At 41.7% G+C, this 18,991-nt stretch overlaps 1 protein-coding gene across 5 annotated transcripts; it reads right to left on the bottom strand.

The window, feature by feature from the left end:
* Window positions 1–8,767: 8,767 nt before the first annotated feature.
* On the bottom strand, window positions 8,768–16,134 carry tmem230b (transmembrane protein 230b). Of its 5 annotated transcripts, none has more exons than XM_060931757.1 (4): window positions 16,051–16,134; window positions 15,467–15,609; window positions 13,292–13,417; window positions 8,768–9,426 (listed from the first exon to the last, which is right to left on the bottom strand). In XM_060931757.1, the coding sequence occupies exons 2-4, from the start codon at window positions 15,560–15,562 to the stop codon at window positions 9,286–9,288; spliced, it is 363 nt and encodes a 120-aa protein (XP_060787740.1). In that variant the 5' UTR covers window positions 15,563–15,609; window positions 16,051–16,134; the 3' UTR covers window positions 8,768–9,285. The 5 variants fall into 5 exon arrangements, with proteins under 5 accessions (XP_060787740.1, XP_060787741.1, XP_060787742.1 ...); XM_060931758.1 differs by having other exon boundaries at window positions 15,467–15,628; window positions 16,051–16,133; XM_060931759.1 differs by having other exon boundaries at window positions 16,056–16,132.
* Window positions 16,135–18,991: the final 2,857 nt, after the last annotated feature.

Below are 18,991 nucleotides of genomic sequence, written 5' to 3'. Positions count from 1 at the left end.
TTCTCTAGTCGAAAAGCACCTAATGAGCTGTGCACCAACCACACTTAATCTCATTGTATTTGTGCAATGACTATTACTACTGTTTTGTTCTTCTCAATACTTGCAGAACTGGTGAAATTTTAGCTGTGCAGGCCCATGGTACAGTGGTGCTTGAAAGTTTGTGAACCCTTTAGAATTTTCTATATTTCTGCATAAATATGACCGAAAACATCATCAGATTTTCACATAAGTCCTAAAAGTAGATAAAGAGAACCCAGTTAAACAAATGAGACAAAAATATTATACTTGGTCATTTATTTATTGAGGAAAATGGTCCAGTATTACATATCTGTGAGTGGCAAAAGTATGCAAAACTTTCCTTTCAGTATCTGGTGTGATCCCCTTGTGCAGCAATAACTGCAACTAAACATTTCCGGTAACTGTTGATCTCCTGATGGTGGACTCATGAACATTAACATTAGCCAATGTGAGAGAGGCCTTCAGTTGCTTAGAAGTTACCCTGGGGTCCTTTGTGACCTCGCCGACTATTACACGCCTTGCTCTTGGAGTGAGCTTTGTTGGTTGACCACTCCTGGGGAGGGTAACAATGGTCTTGAATTTCCTCCATTTGTACACAATCTGTCTGACTATGGATTGGTGGAGCCCAAACCCTTTAGAGATGGTTTTGTAACCTTTTCCAGCCTGATGAGAATCAACAACGCTTTTTCTGAGGTCCTCAGAAATCTCCTTTGTTCATGCCATGATACACTTCCACAAACATGTTGTGAAGATCAGACTTTGATAGATCCCTGTTCTTTAAATAAAACAGGGTGCCCACTCACACCTGATTGTCATCCCATTGATTGAAAACACCTGACTCTAATTTCACCTTCAAGTTAACTGCTAATCCTAGAGGTTCACATACTTTTGCCACTCACAGATATGTAGTAATATTGGATCATTTTCCTCAATAAATAAATGACCAAGTAGAATATTTTTGTCTCATTTGTTTAACTGGGTTCTCTTTATCTACTTTTAAGACTTGGGTGAAAATCTGATGATGTTTAGGTCATATGCAGAAATATAGAAAATTCTTAAGGGTTCACAAACTTTCAAGCACCAAGGCAGCATATAGCCTAAACTTGAACGTGGGCTGGTATATGTGAATTTAAGGGACGTGAATATTCATGAGTCTGGACTGTTATGAAACACTCCAGGATTTTGGAATTGGCCCGTGTTAACGTCCTCTTTTTCGTATGCATGTTTTGCATTTGAAAGATGGACACAACGGCATCTGAGCTTCACGGTGTGTCAGTTTCATGTGCCGAACTCTCTTTCTTCAGCTTTGCCAAAGTAAATAGTTTTCCAATTTTGGCACCTTGAATTACAGAAAAACACGTGTTGCAGTTGAGAACAGAGAAATTTCTGGCTTTTAAATGGCACTCCATCCTGTTCTGTGTGCTGGACGGCGTATAAACAGCACTGGAATTATTATAGTTTCCTTAGGCTAATACTATATACCTAACAATTGATGTGCAAGTGATGTGCACTTAATTAAAATGCACATCACGTGTGTATTAACTATACAATAAATAATTGCCGATAACAAGCGTAATCAATATACAGCATTTTCAGGAGCTTCCGTGTAAATTGTCCATCTTTACCTTCGACTCTGTACCTTCTGTTAGACATCACTCCATGGAAGAGTTGTCCTTTTTCCTTCACCCAAGTGAAGGTCCTGCCGAATATCTTCAGGTCCTTTGTCCCGGACAGTATAAGTGTAGTTTTCTTTAAAAAAGAAATAAAAATAAATAAAAATGTCTGAAGGTAGTTAGAAGGATTTCTTTATCCCCCTCATGCAAACTAACCGGTGAAACAACTCGTGGCTCTGTGAGCTTTATCTCATCACCTGTGTCTTCCAGTAGCAGGTGCCGTGTTGAATAAAGTGCTGCTGTAGAAACATTAGAATATTTTACCCCCAGAGGATCACAAGTTTTATTCACAGGAATGCCCAGGGCAGTGCTTTTTCTCTCCTTCTGACCACAGCGAGATACTCCAATCTTCTACAGATTGTTCGTTGACAGGATGTTACCTGTTGCCACAGGTAGTCCAACATGCGCAATGCTGAATGCAACTGCTGCAGGCTACACAAGCGCGCACTCACAAATCATCTTCCCCCTTTCTTTTCTTTTCTTGGAAGTTTACGGTACACTAAAGTCCCCTGAAAACCCCTGGTCGACCAGGTGAAGAATGGATAGAGCTGCTTTTTTAAAAGTTAAAGTTAACTACACGAGATATAAACACACGCATATATATAAAACCCATGTGAAATGAAACTAACAGTGTCTACTTTGTACTGTTCCCCTCATCCCCCTTCATTCTTCCCTCGTTCCCTCCCTCAATCCCCTCCCCCTTTTCTCTCTCTCTCTCTCTCTCTCTCTCTCTCTCTCCTCTTTGCTCCCGAATATACGCGACTACTTTTGCATTACATACAGGTTCTAAAGAACCATAGGTCTGCAGTGAAATGTATAATTTATATTTATAAAGCATATTACTCTGGACTATTTATGGGAAAAAAGACCCACACCACAAAACAAACAAAGACACATATTGCTTATGTTATTTCCTAACCTATTCATCTGCGAGTCGCTAGAGGGCGTAAGGCGCCACATAAAATGCTTTTATCAGCTTGTGCTTCCAAACGCGACTGTCAAACAAATAACTGATAATGTTATACTGTCAGACAAATAATTATCTCATCTCATCTCATTATCTCTAGCCGCTTTATCCTGTTCTACAGGGTCGCAGGCAAGCTGGAGCCTATCCCAGCTGACTACGGGCGAGAAGCGGGGTACACCCTGGACAAGTCGTCAGGCCATCACAGGGCTGACACATAGACACAGACAACCATTCATACTCACATTCACACCTACGGTCAATTTAGAGTCACCAGTTAACCTAACCTGCATGTCTTTGGACTGTGGGGGAAACCGGAGCACCCGGAGGAAACCCACGCAGACACGGGGAGAACATGCAAACTCCACACAGAAAGGCCCTCGCTGGCCACGGGGCTCGAACCCAGACCTTCTTGCTGTGAGGCGAAAGCGCTAACCACTACACCACCGTGCCGCCCACAAATAATTATACTGTATATAATTTTACATTGTCAAACAAATAACTTTATATAATTTTAGTCATATTTTATACTGGGGCAGCACAGTGGTGTAGTGGTTAGCACTGTTGCCTCACAGCAAGAAGGTTCTGTGTTCGAGCTCAATGGCCGACGGGGGCCTTTCTGTGTGGAGCTTGCGTGCTCTCCCGATGTGTGCATGGGTTTCCTCTGGGTGCTCCGGTTTCCCCCACAGTCCAAAGACATGCAGGTTAGGCTAATTGACTATACGTGTGAATAAGAGTGTGAACTCTTCAGCCTTCTGCCCTCAGGGAAAAGGTACCAGAGCCTCCGGGCCCGCTCCACAAGACTGCTGAACAGCTTCATACACCAGGCTGTCAGGATGCTGAGCTCTGTCCACTACCTACCCCCTACCCCTGGTCTGTAACACATTCATTCACACAAGAAACTCTATCTCATCCGTTTGCACATCACACTACAATAATTTGCATTAGGGTCTGTCTCAGAAACTGGGTACTGTGGGGGTACCCCACTAAATATACTCACAGTCAATAAACTATACGGTTTTGAATGGTGATGTTGGTTTTAATTTGAAATAAAATGATGAAGGGTGGCACAGTGGTGTAGTGGTTAGCGCTGTCGCCTCACAGCAAGAAGGTCCGGGTTCGAGCCCCGTGGCCGGCGAGGGCCTTTCTGTGTGGAGTTTGCATGTTCTCCCCGTGTCCACGTGGGTTTCCTCCGGGTGCTCCGGTTTCCCCCACAGTCCAAAGACATGCAGGTTAGGTTAACTGGTGACTCTAAATTGACTGTAGGTGTGAATGTGAGTGTGAATGGTTGTCTGTGTCTATGTGTCAGCCCTATGATGACCTGGCGACTTGTCCAGGGTGTACCCCGCCTTTCGCCCGTAGTCAGCTGGGATAGGCTCCAGCTTGCCTGCGACCCTGTAGAAGGATAAAGCGGCTAGAGATAATGAGATGAGATGATGAAAGAAATAATACAGATAAAACTAAATCTTTGATGTGAATATTCAGAATTTGGCAAAAATTCTGCAAATTTGTAGAAAAACGGTGGCTTGATCTGGGACATGATAAATGGTTGACTACATTGCATTCCCTTACAAAGGTTGTAGTCCACTGAAAAGTCTACAGTTATCACTAATTGTATTTTACATTGTAACTTTATACACCTAAGGATTGGTGCGCTCACAGAATAATCATAACCGTAATAAAACATCATGCGAAATATCTGATCACCGTTGTAACTCCATTTTCCACATACCCAAAACCAATACAATCGTGTGTTTTGATCTAAACGGAAAGCCTCAGGGTCAAGGTCACTACCTCACCAAAAGTAGTAACTTAAAATCATTACGCCATATAAAAATTTAGTTATAAATCTGTGATTTAGGCGGCACGGTGGTGTAGTGGTTAGCGCTGTCGCCTCACAGCAAGAAGGTCCTGGGTTCGAGCCCCGGGGCCGGCGAGGGCCTTTCTGTGTGGAGTTTGCATGTTCTCCCCGTGTCCGCGTGGGTTTCCTCCGGGTGCTCCGGTTTCCCCCACAGTCCAAAGACATGCAGGTTAGGTTAACTGGTGACTCTAAATTGACCGTAGGTGTGAATGTGAGTGTGAATGGTTGTCTGTGTCTATGTGTCAGCCCTGTGATGACCTGGCGACTTGTCCAGGGTGTACCCCGCCTTTCGCCCGTAGTCAGCTGGGATAGGCTCCAGCTTGCCTGTGACCCTGTAGAACAGGATAAAGCGGCTAGAGATAATGAGATGAGATCTGTGATTTATTTTTTAAAACGAAAGCTGAAACTTAGGTATAGAATATGTTTCTTACAGAATATGTTACAATGGTAGCTGGTCTTGTATGAATTTCTGAGCTATAAAATGAGTTGTGGTCTATTTTTTACCGTAGCGTGTTATTTGTGTGCGGGGAAGGACACACATTAACAATTTGCATGTGTAGAATGGAATTTTCCACTCCAGCAGTTAGAAGTTGATTGTGCTTCCATTTGCGGTCTTTCTGTTACACGAGTGATCTGTTCGGACGTTATCATTGAAAAGGTGAGTTTTGACAGTTTTATTTTGTTTTAGTCTTGCAGTATGAGGCAATAGAATGTTTCTTTTTCATCTTACTTTCATATTTCGTAGTGTTTGCGTATTTTTGGCCAATATTTTGCAACCATGGTCAATTTAGACCAAACTTTTGATAGAATCTACGGCCAGTCATTTTGCCCCGCCCCCGCTTCGCTCTCCGTCTGGTGCGGTAGTGCTGTCCTGTTGCTTGCGCGCCACAGCAGAGACCTGCGCGGCCTTCAGCCGGTACAGTCGTTGTTCTTTTACCAACGCCGTTATTCTCATCTTTCTGGTGTGTTCTATTAATAACTAATAACTTCAGAACTGTGGGTATCCCAACTGGGCTTTCTTCAGGAGCAGAAAAAGGAACATAACAGACAAGGAGGATAGCAGGAACAAACGCATGGACATTGTCATTCCCTACATTTCTGGTCTATCTGAGAAACTCAGGAGGATCTTCTACAAACACAACATTCCGGTACATTTCAGACCCAGTAACACCCTGAAGCAGAAACTGGTCCACCCTAAGGACAGAATAGCCAGACACAAACAGGACAACGTAATGTATGCAATTCAGTGCAATGAGAAATGCACGGACACATATATTGGGGAAACTAAACAACCGCTTCACAGGCGCATGGCTCAACACAGGAGAGCCAGTTCCTCAGGCCAGGACTCTGCTGTCTATCTTCATCTTAACAACAAAGGACACTTGTTTCAGGATTGCAACATACACATTTTAGCCAGAGAGGATTGTTGGTATGAGTGAGGAGTTAAAGAAGCTATTTTTGTCAACCTGGAACGGCCATCACTGAACAGAGATGGTGGTCTAAGACATCATTTATCAGCCACCCACAATACAGTCCTTGGCACACTTCCCAGACAAATGAATGCACACCAAAACCCAGCTGTTTTCAGTGACTCACAGGAGGACAGAGAGAACCAACAATCCACTGATCACCCCAACGACTCTCTAGGCCATTCACACCCAGCCCCCAGTGACCCACACCAACAGGATGACTCAATGACACCTTAGGATTGTTTTTCATCCATGAGAGGATAAATACCTGATACTCCCTATTAGTCAGACAGAACTGAAGAAGCCTTTCGGATGAGAGGTGAAACGTCTTCAAGAATCTTCAAGCAAGTCCAGTTGCTCTCTTTTACCACCCACAGTTTACTATGACCTGGATGACTGAGAATCTTCACAGACTCATTTGCACTACTGTTCATATACACCTCATAAGCTACTCTTCTAGCACCTTCTCAGTTACAGATATTGTACTGTATTTGCACTACTGCTATTTTGTACATTAATACAGTGGTGCTTGAAAGTTTGTGAACCCTTTAGAATTTTCTATATTTCTGCATAAATATGACCTAAAACATCATCAGATTTTCACACAAGTCCTAAAAGTAGATAAAGAGGACCCATTTAAATAAATGAGACAGAAACATTATAGTTGGTCATTTATTTATTGGGGAAAATGATCCAGTATTACATATCTGTGAGTGGCAAAAGTATGTGAACCTTTGCTTTCAGTATCTGGTGTGACCCCCTTGTGCAGCAATAACTGCAACTAAAAGTTTCCGGTAACTGTTGATCAGTCCTGCACACCGGCTTGGAGGAATTTTAGCCCATTCCTCCATACAGAACAGCTTTAACTCTGGGATGTTGGTGGGTTTCCTCACATGAACTGCTCACTTCAGGTCCTTCCACAACATTTTGATTGGATTAAGGTCAGGACTTTGACTTGGCCATTCCAAAACATTATTCTTCTTTAACCAGTCTTTGGTAGAATGACTTGTGTGCTTAGGGTCGTTGTCTTGCTGCATGACCCACATTCTCTTCAGATTCAGTTCATGGACAGATGTCCTGACATTTTCCTTTAGAATCCACTGGTATAATTCAGAATTCATTGTTCCATTGATGATGGCAAGCCGTCCTGGCCCAGATGCAGCAAAACAGGCCCAAACCATGATACTACCACCACCATGTTTCACAGATGGGATAAGGTTCTTATGCTGGAATGCAGTGTTTTCCTTTCTCCAAACATAACTCTTCTCATTTAAACCAAAAAGTTCTATTTTGGTCTCATCCATCCACAAAACATTTTACCAATAGCCTTCTGGCTTGTCCACGTGATCTTTAGCAAACTGCAGATGAGCAGCAATGTTCTTTTTGGAGAGCAGTGGCTTTCTCCTTGCAACCCTGCCATGCACACCATTGTTGTTCAGTGTTCTCCTGATGGTGGACTCATGAACATTAACATTAGCCAATGTGAGAGAGGCCTTCAGTTGCTTAGAAGTTACCCTGGTGTCCTTTGTGACCTCACCGACTATTACACGCCTTGCTCTTGGAGTGATCTTTGTTGGTCGACCACTCCTGGGGAGGGTAACAATGGTCTTGAATTTCCTCTGTTTGTACACAATCTGTCTGACTGTGGATTGGTGGAGTCCAAACTCTTTAGAGATGGTTTTGTAACCTTTTCCAGCCTGATGAGCATCAATAACGCTTTTTCTGAGGTCCTCAGAAATCTCCTTTGCTCGTGCCATGATACACTTCCACAAACATGTGTTGTGAAGATCAGACTTTGATAGATCCCTGTTCTTTAAATAAAACAGGGTGCCCACTCACACCTGATTGTCATCCCATTGATTGAAAACACCTGACTCTAATTTCACCTTCAAATTAACTGCTAATCCTAGAGGTTCACATACTTTTGCCACTCACAGATAAGTAATATTGGATCATTTTCCTCAATAAATAAATGACCAAGTATAATAGTTTTGTTTCATTTGTTTCACTGGGTTCTCTTTATCTACTTTTAGGACTTGCGTGAAACTCTGATGTTGTTTTAGGTCATATTTATGCAGAAATATAGAAAATTCTAGAGGGTTCACAAACTTTCAAGCACCACTGTATATTTTTACCTATATTATCTATATTTATATAGTTTTTCTTAATTAAAAAAAAATCTTTATCTGTTTTTACAAGTAAGGTGAGAGAGAAACAGCATTTCGATTCTCCTACATGTCCTGGATATATAGTGAATTGACAATAAAAAAATTTTTGAATCTTTAATCTTTGAAATGGTTGTTTGTCTCTATGTGTCAGCCATGCGATGATCTTGTCCAGGGTGTACCCTGCTTCTTGCCCATGATCAACTGGGATAGGCTGCAGCTTGCCCACAACCCTGCACAGGATAAGTGGTTACGGATAAGGGATGGATGGAATTTTATACTGCCAAACAAATAACTGATAATTTTATATTCTACATGTGCTCCAGCATGTTTAATATAAAACAATCATTATTTGAGTTTATATTAAATTTTTTTTTTACATTCCTCATTCTTCAATATTTAGGCTAGTCATCACAATGTCCACATCTCTTTATTACGCCCTTTTTCTTTTTTAATTAAAAGCAAAATCCAAAGTGGGCAACATTTGTTCCAGAGGTATTGTTTAATTTGTATACTTAAAAAGCAACTTGCTTTGGTATAGATATTAACTGATTACAGTGAAGAGGAAACACAAACTGAACAGGAGTGTATGCTAAATAATACAGAATGATATCACACACGGTTGTCAGCATTTTAATCAGATCAAAACACTTATTACATGGTAATAAAAAGTGATGGAATGCAGTACTAACGACTCAGCAGGAAATCAGTCATAGGAGGGTCTGGTCATGATATATTGCTCTTCAACTGATTTTAAACCAGTCTGATCTAACAGACAGCTGTCTGGAACAGGAATGATGACAGGATTCTGTTCCCTATAAGAACATATTCTACAGTACTAGCACACCAAACACACAATAGTAAAAAGTTGAACAGACAAATATCTATTCATTTCAAATAGCTTGCTTCCTCTTGCCTCAATTTATTCAGGACAAAAGACAATATTTCAGTATAGCATCACAAATGCTACAAACATTTTTCCATTTCTGAAATATAGACTATAAATCCATATATTGGATTCTTGAGGCTCAACTTACAAGCCTTGTTCCAGATGCAATATGAAAATCAGATACAGGAGGAAACCTCTTTTTCAGACATCAGTTACAAACATTGGTCAAACATTGTTCCATGTTACTTAGTCATCAAAGTCTGGGATGTCATCGTAAGAGTAGCCATGGTAACCTTTATAGGCATAGTATGCAATCCGCAAGTGGTAGAATCCTGGGATGAAGACTAGAATTCCAATGATGAGGACTGGTATAGTGCGCTCACGATGCTGGAAGTGAAATAAAATTGTCATTTATGGAAAACCTCCAGAAAGGACATAAATCTCTGCACATATTATGGTGTGATAAACGCATCTTAAAACAATAATAAATGAGTTAGCAATCAGCTAGCTAAATATCTGATTACTGCATTGGTAGGAAGAAGGGTATATTAACATTAATTAGCATTAATCACATTCTAAATTACCATGTCCAGCTGACATGGTCTGCTCAGACTAGTGAATGTCCTTTAAGGACTGACTGCCACTTTTATCACCTTGTTTCAGAGAACATATTGACTCTGCCTGTGTGTGTGTGTGTGTGTGTAGGAGTGCAAGCTAGACGTTAAGAGGCTGTGTCACCATCTGGACAGAGTCTTGAAATCATGCTTGGCTGCTTGTCTTTAGTCAATCCTGATCGATCACGGAGATTAATTCTAGTAACTATGGCACCTCACAGCAGGAACATACACACTAGGCTCTGAACCCTGAATACAGCTTGAGTTGTGTATTTTCAGCAATAGTAGATGCTCAGTATTATCGTGCGATTTTCTCTAATGAAAATCAACGTTTTAAATTTGTTACAGGTTCACTGTTTAAGATTGGAAGTCTGTGCCTTTCTTTCAGATATTCAATACTGTAAACAGGTTTAACTTGAAGTGTTTCAGTATTGGGTCTGATGTGCATGTGTGGGGCTGGGAGGGATTGTAAAATGTCTTAGTTATCTCCTTTTCACCATGGCATTTCTTTATATACACAGTTTTAAGGACAGAAGAAACCATACTTTTATTGTTTTTATTATAAGCATACTGTATATTCTTAATGGTATTAAAACATTTTACATGCATTAAGAGCTCTGGATTTTAATTTGACAATTGTGGCAGTGTACATAAGAGTTAATATAATTATGAGATTTTTCGAGTCAGATTACTCGTTCATTTTATTTATATTATCTAGCAGGATCATCACAGTGCTATTCTAAAACCCTCACAGAATGAGCCAGTTGTGTTTATTTATCTTTTAAATAATTAGTGTGGGCAGTCTTTCTTTACCAGAATAAAGCAAAATAACCCAAGATATTTTTAGCGTTTATACCATCTGTGGAGTGCTCAGAGTTCAGCCCTACAAATCCTGGTTTAAAAAAAAAAATGGAATCACTACTCTTGGAGGATCTTCATTCAGTTTTTTTTTAACTTTGTAGCCAAAAAACACTTTACAGATATGACAAAACTATTTTTGTTTAACAGCTGAACATTCTGACTTTGTAAAACATTCCTCAAACAAATTAAATGTAATTGCTGTAATTAACGGCATATTTTTTTCCTGATTAAAAAGTATGGAATAACTCAGTGATGATCAATGATGAAAATTTTTTTTCTGTAGACTTCTGAATTAATTCTGCTGCTGCCATCATGAGTTACATCATGAATAAAGATTAATGAGCCCGATTCAGAAGCAGCCATGCAAGCCCAAGCCATGACACCATCTCTATCGTGCTTGACCAGTGAGCTCGTATGTTCTGGATCATGAGCAGATCCTTTCTGTCTTCACACTTTGGCCTTTACATCACTTTGGTAGAGCTTAATCTTCCTTCCAGAACTTTTGTGGTTTTCTGTCTTTCTTTGCAAATTCTAACCTGGCTTTCCAATTCTTACTGCTGAGGAGTATTGATGGGAACCGAAACTGGGTTCCAAATTAGAACAGAATCCAAAATGCCAGGTACTGGGTTTAAAAAAAAAAAAAAAGTTTTAATCAATCAATCAATCAATCAATCAATCAATCAATCTTGGTTCTGCAATAACCCTTTATTATTATTGAAAACAATATTATTTTTTAGTATTATTTTACAAATAATACTTCAGATATTGTTTTAACAATGAGAAGCACCACTGTATAAAAGACAGTGCAGATAGCTGTGTAACTGCATATCCCTGGGGTTGATGAGACATGGAGGGGCAATAATACCATCTAGCCCAGTTTAGGTCAGAACCGTTTGAGAGTAAATGCTTTGGCTTTCGCAACATTCTGTTCCCAAAAGCTGATGTTGGGGAAAAAGTCTTTACACAAAGAAGGTTTTCTTGCTTCTGTAGTTTTTTTAAAACTGTTCTTTCGTGTCGGGACTTTTCGGGAAAAAGAATGTATATTCCAACATGTAGCTAATGTTAACGCTAGGCCACAAACCTGCACCGTCACTCCAGTCATTTCGAGGAATTTTGTACGGATCATAGCCGTTAATAAACTCTGATTTCTGTGTATATCTATCCTTCGCTACTTTCTGACTAAGATTGTCCAAGTAATCCGGTAGTAGAGCTTTTTTTAGCTGTAGTTTTCTTCGGACAACAGCAACAGACACCGGACATCTCTGCTTGGCTTCAGTATGTGAACAGCCAATCAGCGGGCCCCATATGCATTTACGATTTTTATGCCACACTTTACAACCAATGGGAGACACCCTTTGTCGGCTGTCCACCAATCACAGGCTCCCGTGCCACAATGGCGGTATGTTGATAAATATTTAGAAAACAAAAATATCATTACAAAATACATAAAACCATCAAAAACAATTTTAAAAAATAGTGTTATACACACACACACTGGTTAGAGGTAAAGAACGTTATTCAGTGATATCATTTATAATGAACTCCAAGCGTGATATAAAAGTTCCAAGTTTGACACCTGCCCACTTCAACCGTGCTGCTGATACACAAATGTCCTTGACCCTCATCGCCCTTAGCCAATTGCCATAATTATGTCATTATGTGGACCCCTGAGCCAAGCTTTTCCAGTACACTTGAACACACACATACTTCAATGAATTATAACCAAAAACAAGGAAATTTGAATGATTTCCTCAAAATATTTTTTGTACTTTTATATATTGTCATGTTGATGAATAAAACTTTTTCATGCATTTCCCATGAAACGAGACAAGCTACTTTAGACTGATTCCCTGCTCTCTTAGCGTCTGTGTTGCTTAGGTTGCCAGCACTAACTTTTGTCGTCCGACTGGACGATTAACATTAAAATTTTACTCGTCCTTGCACAGACTTTAATTATCTCGGACGATCGGACATGAGGTTTTTCGAGTATTGTAATGATTGTAAAAACATATTTATCCCACCTGGTTTCTGAACATTGTTTTACTTTTTTTTTTGGGGGGGGGGGGGGGAGGAGAAAGAATACATATTGAAATCTGTTTTTTTAATGTCACATGAGGTTATTTGCTTGTTTATAGAAGTTGGTGAGGACCACAGAATTATCATTTATGCTCTGATAAACAAAAAAGAACTGAAGGAGGCTGTACTTTCTTTTTCCCATGACTATATTCTTAAACCACACTTGTGTGGATAACAAGGCAGCATATATAGCCCAGTTAAAATAGCTGATTCTGAAAATGGAAGCTCATGAAAATGAACAGAGTGGCCTAACTTAAATGTCTACAGCCGTGTCTGAGAATGTCTTTTATCAAGCTGATAATGGCCTGCAAGTTTAACTACCATGTTCAACTCTTACCTCAGTAGCAGCTGAAAAAAAGTGTGGATCTCCCTGCAGCATGCCAGCTGACAGGGCCTAAACAAGCTACAGAGTACTAGATAGTGACATACAATCTGTAGCACTTAATGCACTCTTTTGCACAGTGCTGGCCAAAATGGAATTCATTACACCACAGTGCCAGGATTTTATTTAGAGTTTATAGCTTTAAAGGACAAAAAAGTAAAAATAAATGCAGAGGGAAGCTGCAGGCGGAAAACGATGAGCAACTATTCACCTAGCTTATACTTCACCTAACAGGTGCTACTACGTCTGCATGCTCTTAAGGTACTATAGCTTTTCATTTAGAGAGAAAGGTAAAATCTGCAAAAAGTTGCATACTCACATCTTGAACTTCAAAGTATCCTGCTAAGAGCAGAGCTCCAACAGTGATTAAAATTGAGCCAATGAGAAAAAGAACAGCAGCCAGGGTGATTGCCTTATATGGGACCTTGGGTGGGCTTTTCTTGAACTAAAACAAAAAAGAAAGAAAATGCAATATCACAAAATATTATTTTTCTTTATGTTGTGCTTCTCATTTTATTAATTTGTGCTTCTCATTTTAAGATTTCCTTTTGTCCTTCTGCCAGTCTTGGATGGAAACCCTGCCCCTGGAAATGTCTCTGTGGTTCCCCACCCCCTCCAACTACTGACAATAACCCTGATGAGGCTCCATAGCACATTTATAATATTTTGGAAGTCCTGTACAAGTTCACTGAGGACCATGGATGGAGCAATCAAAAGAAACCAACAAGATGTCACCCATGCCACAATGTGGATTAACACTACTACTACTTTAAAGGGGCCCTTTCCAAGAATCCTCTACGCCAAGGTTTCCCAAAGTGTGGTGCGCACAACCCCGGGGGTGCGCGAGCTGCCACTAGGGGGTGCGCAAGATAAAAAATGTAATGGCGATTTTTAACTCCTCTTCTACGCCGTAATGGTTCTGCAGTAGTTTGTGGCTTCATTCATTCATTCGCAATGCTCAACTGGTTGAAATCAGCAAAACTAAATGCCGATCGGCAACTAAACATCGGCAAAGACTGGGAGATGTTGAGAAAGATTTGAGGCTGAGACTGTCTTCAATTACCTCAAACATTGGAGAGCTCTGTGCCAAGATGCAGGCCCACCCGTCGCATTAATATTGGTATGTATTATTTGGCCAAATGGCATTGATCTTGCTAAAAATATATACTGCTACTGAAAATAGGACCTATATAGCCTACTGATCCACCCACCATCTGTCTGTCTGTCTCTCTCTCGCTGCAGACTGAGCCGCCAGCGCTGCCCTTCACAATCACATGGATCCTCTTCTTTATCTGTTCCTGATATGCTCCTTAATTGTTGTATCTCTTTAAAATGCATATGTTCATAATTATCATTGCTATTTTTACTGTTATTATATGTTAATTTTTTTGCAAATTAAATTCATTCTCAATTCATTTTTCATAACCTTGTAATGACAGGGTTGTGTTGCTAGTGTTTTAAACACGGATGAAAATCATATATTTTCCCCATATCTGGCTGGTAGACTACATGCCTCGATGTGATCTCCCTTTGTAATGAATTTGCGAATTTACCGTGTTGCAACGTTTTAAAACTGTTACATTTCAATCAAATTCTATCTAATTCAAATACGAGAGCGCATAATATGTTAATGTGATTCGATGTTCTCATTCGAGCACGACGTGCTTTGGTGTGTTTTTTTTCACTTTTGTGATTTCAGGTGTGGCAAACGATGTTTGTTATAATTTTAGCACGATTAAAGATGCTGCCTTTATAAGAAAGCATGTGTTTTTTGAAACTGGGGAACTGGGGGTGCGTCAACCTGGTTGGAGTATAGAAGGGGGTGCGCGGCCAAAAAAGTTTGGGAACCGCTACGCCAAGTAGCGGGTCACCATTTTCGATGCTAACGATATTCCAAAAACATTCCGCAACAATTCGATGACATCCTAGACCATAGATCTTAAATTGTAATATGAAATTGAAGATATTTGTCAAAGTATATAGGCTATATTTTAAATTCTTTCAACTGATCCATTTGTACGGTTATTTATTCTGTTTTAATAAACCCGAACCGGCCAGGAAGGAAAGATAAGGCAAATTTTGTTTGAAGCTTCCACTTATGACACGCAGATAAAGGAAAAGTTTGAGATGGGTTTCAAAGGGAACACTAACAGTGAATTTGCAAAGGTTTTGCTGCACAGAGAGCCAACAGGGTAGTAGTCATGGGCTTTCAATATGCAGTCGCCTGAATGTAAACAAAAACAACGAATTGGATTCTGGTAAGGGTGAGCCCGCTCCTTTTAAGTTGACTCATATGCCTTTTCATGATTTTACTTAAATGCAATACAATTATACGAATATTCTGTATATTATTATTATTATTATTATTATTATTATATACAACGTGTATAGATTTTGGTTCAACATTAGGAAAAAATAAGGATTGGTGGAGTGATTTTTCTGGGGTTTTAATCAAGTGTCACTTTATCAAGTGTAATTCAGGCTCATTTCTTACCTGAAGGTCAATGTAGCCGTCATCATCACTGGCTAATCTGGAGTATCTCACTTTGCTGCTGGACAGCCCACCCGTTACAGTGTTCCGAGCTGGCATTTTCTCTCTTCTTACCCTCCTTCAATCTCTGGATCAAACTGACTGTGCTGTAATTATAAAGGCGATCTGATAGCCTTAATTAACTAAACTATCTGTCTGTCACAAATACATGTCACCTATATAAATAAACTTGCCTTGCCTAAGTAGAAAAGCACAAACACACATTCGAATCAGAACTCTAAGAGTTACAGAAACTTAAGTAGGATTTACATGCTTCTTGTTTGACACGTCTGTAATTGTCAGTGACATCCACACAGCGTATTCCACGTTTACAGTATGAAGACAGACTCGGAATATCAAATGCAAGTCATAATCTAGATAGCCAGGCAAACACGTTAGCGTTTATGCCAATGCTTTACCTGTAGCTAGTTATTCTCATAAAAACTGATTAAAAGTCTAACATTTCTAAATTGTAATATTAAAATATAAATATTAACAGTCTAAAAAAATCAAAACAATATAACCTGTTGCAATTACATTAAAAATACCTCACGTGAATATCATCTTCCCTCAATTAAGGACTGAAACAACATGACGTTACATAGCGATATTGCTTCCGGATTGGATTCCCACATACGCATGCGCATCTACAGGCTATGTTCCAAACCGCAAAAGCGCACTATTTGATATAGGGTACATCCAAAACTCACACTAGAGGTGACGTTTCTTTGCTATAAAGGCCACACGTTATTTACTCAGTTTTATTTGTTTTTAACAGCAGTTGTAAAACCACGTTTGAAAGTTCATATTCGTTTACGTATCTAAATGGTCATATTTTCAGGGTTCTCCCTGGGTTCTGAAAAATATTCTCCACTTTTTTCCTTGAAAAAATAAAGTTAAGAGAGTATTCTTCACTTTTTCTTAGTCTGTATTTTTCTTAGTTACCGACTTATCAAAGTGGACTTAATGCAGATTTATAACAACCACACTGGCACAATTCAAATATTTGTACAGATACAGCTAGGCCTCTCCATTATAAAATTTGGGCTCCACTCCAGCCTCTAATAAGAAAGACTTGATTTTGGGTGCCCACCGTCAAGCTAAAGTAAACCTCTTTAGTTTGAGCTTACTTAAAGTGCATATCATGGGTAAATTCAGGAGCAAGATCATCTCATCTCATCTCATTATCTCTAGCCGCTTTATCCTGTTCTACAGGGTCGCAGGCAAGCTGGAGCCTATCCCAGCTGACTACGGGCGAAAGGCGGAGTACACCCTGGACAAGTCGCCAGGTCATCACAGGGCTGATACATAGACAACCATTCACACTCACATTCACACCTACGGTCAATTTAGAGTCACCAGTTAACCTAACCTGCATGTCTTTGGACTGTGGGGGAAACCAGAGCACCCGGAGGAAACCCACGTGGACACGGGGAGAACATGCAAACTCCACACAGAAAGGCCCTCACCGGCCCCGGGGCTCGAACCCAGGACCTTCTGGAGCAAGATCAATGTAATTCTATTTTATATTAAACTTTGGTCAAATATCTGTCACATTTTGTGCAATTTTTTTTTACCTTGCGCAATACCAGAAAAATTCAGTTGAAATCAAGCCATTTGAGGCGAATTGGTCTGCCTCTGAAAAAACTTGGCATTTGGATTTTCCGGCAAACATTGATTTTCGTGACGTCGCATGCGGGACACCTGCCTCTGAATCCTACATCAGCGCTGGTTTGTTTATAAGAAAACGACCTGGTGGTTTTCTGCAAATTTCTTCAACGTTATCATGTAATTATTAAAATGGTTAAAAGATTGTGGCAGCGGGGGCGTGGCCAAGCGTTGATCTGTGAATGGAGGGCGGAGTTAGGGAAGGTAAGTGGTGGAATCACTGCACCTGATGGGAATTAACCTGTGTTTGTGTCTTCCCCAGTGACCGCGCCCTATAAAGAGGAGAGGGAGAGCAGAAGTCTTTCTCCCGACCAGAAGTGTGTGTGTGTGTGTGTGTGTGTGTGTGTGTGTGTGTGAGAGAGAGAGAGAGAGAGAGAGAGAGAGAGAGAGAGAGAGTGTACTGGTGGTGCAGTTGGCTGAAAAGCTATATATATATCTTTAAAAATAAAAGAGTTTTGAGAACTCAGTTCTGGCCTGCCGTGCTTCTGTGCTCCACCCACCTGGTCCGATACAACAGTGGTGCCGAAACCCGGGACGGAGTGCAGAAGGGAACAGCCGCATGGAGTCCTCCCCCTTCAAGGACCTGGTCCATGCCCTCGCCACGGCCCAACAGAGACAGCACCAGGCGCTGATCGCCCTCCGGAAAGACCAGGAACAACGGTTTGAAGCCCTGGTGCTGGCGCAACAGGAAGATCGCCAGGCGTTCCAGCACCTGCTCGTGTTGGTGGGGTCCCCGATCACCATCGCCGCGGACCCTCCCCACCTCACCCTAACGAAGATGGGTCCGCATGACGACCCCGAAGCCTTCCTCGCTCTTTTTGAGCAGGCAGCAGAGGCGTGGGGTTGGCCGGTGGAACAGCACGCGGTGTGCCTCCTCCCCCTGCTAACGGGCAAGGCGCAGCTGGCCGCGCTACAGCTCCCCGCTGACAGCCAGCTGGTCTATACAGACTTCCGTAGGCCGTCTTCCAACACGTGGGTCGCACCCCGGAACAGCAACGGCAGCACTTCTGCGCGCTGCGCCTGGAGGAGGTTGGCCGGCCATTCGCGTTTGGCCAGCAACTCCGGGAAGCCTGCCGGCGGTGGCTGAGGGCCGACAACCGTGATGCCGAGGGAATCATCGATCTGGTGGCGCTGGAACAATTCGTTGCCCGACTTCTGGAAGGAACAGCGGAGTGGGTCCAGTGCCATCACCTGGCGTCGCTGGATCAGGCCATCGAGCTGGCGGAGGACCATATGGCGGCCGTTCCGATGGCAGGACAGCATGTCTCCCCTTCTTTCTCTCCCTCTCCTTCTGTTCCTTGTCCTCGCCCCATTCCCCCACCGTGGAGGCGGGGGCCAGCTCCACCTCAGCCGGCCTGCCGCACCCGTGGTGCCCTACCTTTTCCTACTTCCTTGTCTGTGTCTCCCCCCCCCACCCCAGGTGAGTGATCTCCAGAACACTGGTGCAGGGAGAGAGCCTGGGGTGGTATGCTGGCGCTGCAGGGAACCGGGGCACCTCCAGCATTAGTGCTCGGCGATGGAGGTGGTCCGGATCCCCGACGCGCCAGGAACCGCCCTCAATCGGGCCGGAGCGTATCGCATACTGGTGAGTATCCAAGGGGATACGTATCAGACTTTGGTGGACTCCGGCTGTAATCAGACCTCAATCCACCAAAGCCTGGTGCAAGACGAGGCATTGGGGAGAGCACCATTGGTGAAGGTGTTTTGTTTGTGTTAGGGTTTTGCTGGGATTCGAACCTGGTTCGTTGGTGTGATGATCCAGCAAACCCCCACTAGGCCACCAGGGGAATGACTCAAATGCAGAGGCGTGAGGCGGAAGTA

This window comes from Neoarius graeffei, chromosome 10 (assembly GCF_027579695.1).
Source record: "Neoarius graeffei isolate fNeoGra1 chromosome 10, fNeoGra1.pri, whole genome shotgun sequence".
NCBI lineage: Eukaryota > Metazoa > Chordata > Actinopteri > Siluriformes > Ariidae > Neoarius > Neoarius graeffei.
This window is presented reverse-complemented; position numbering and strand designations above follow the sequence as displayed.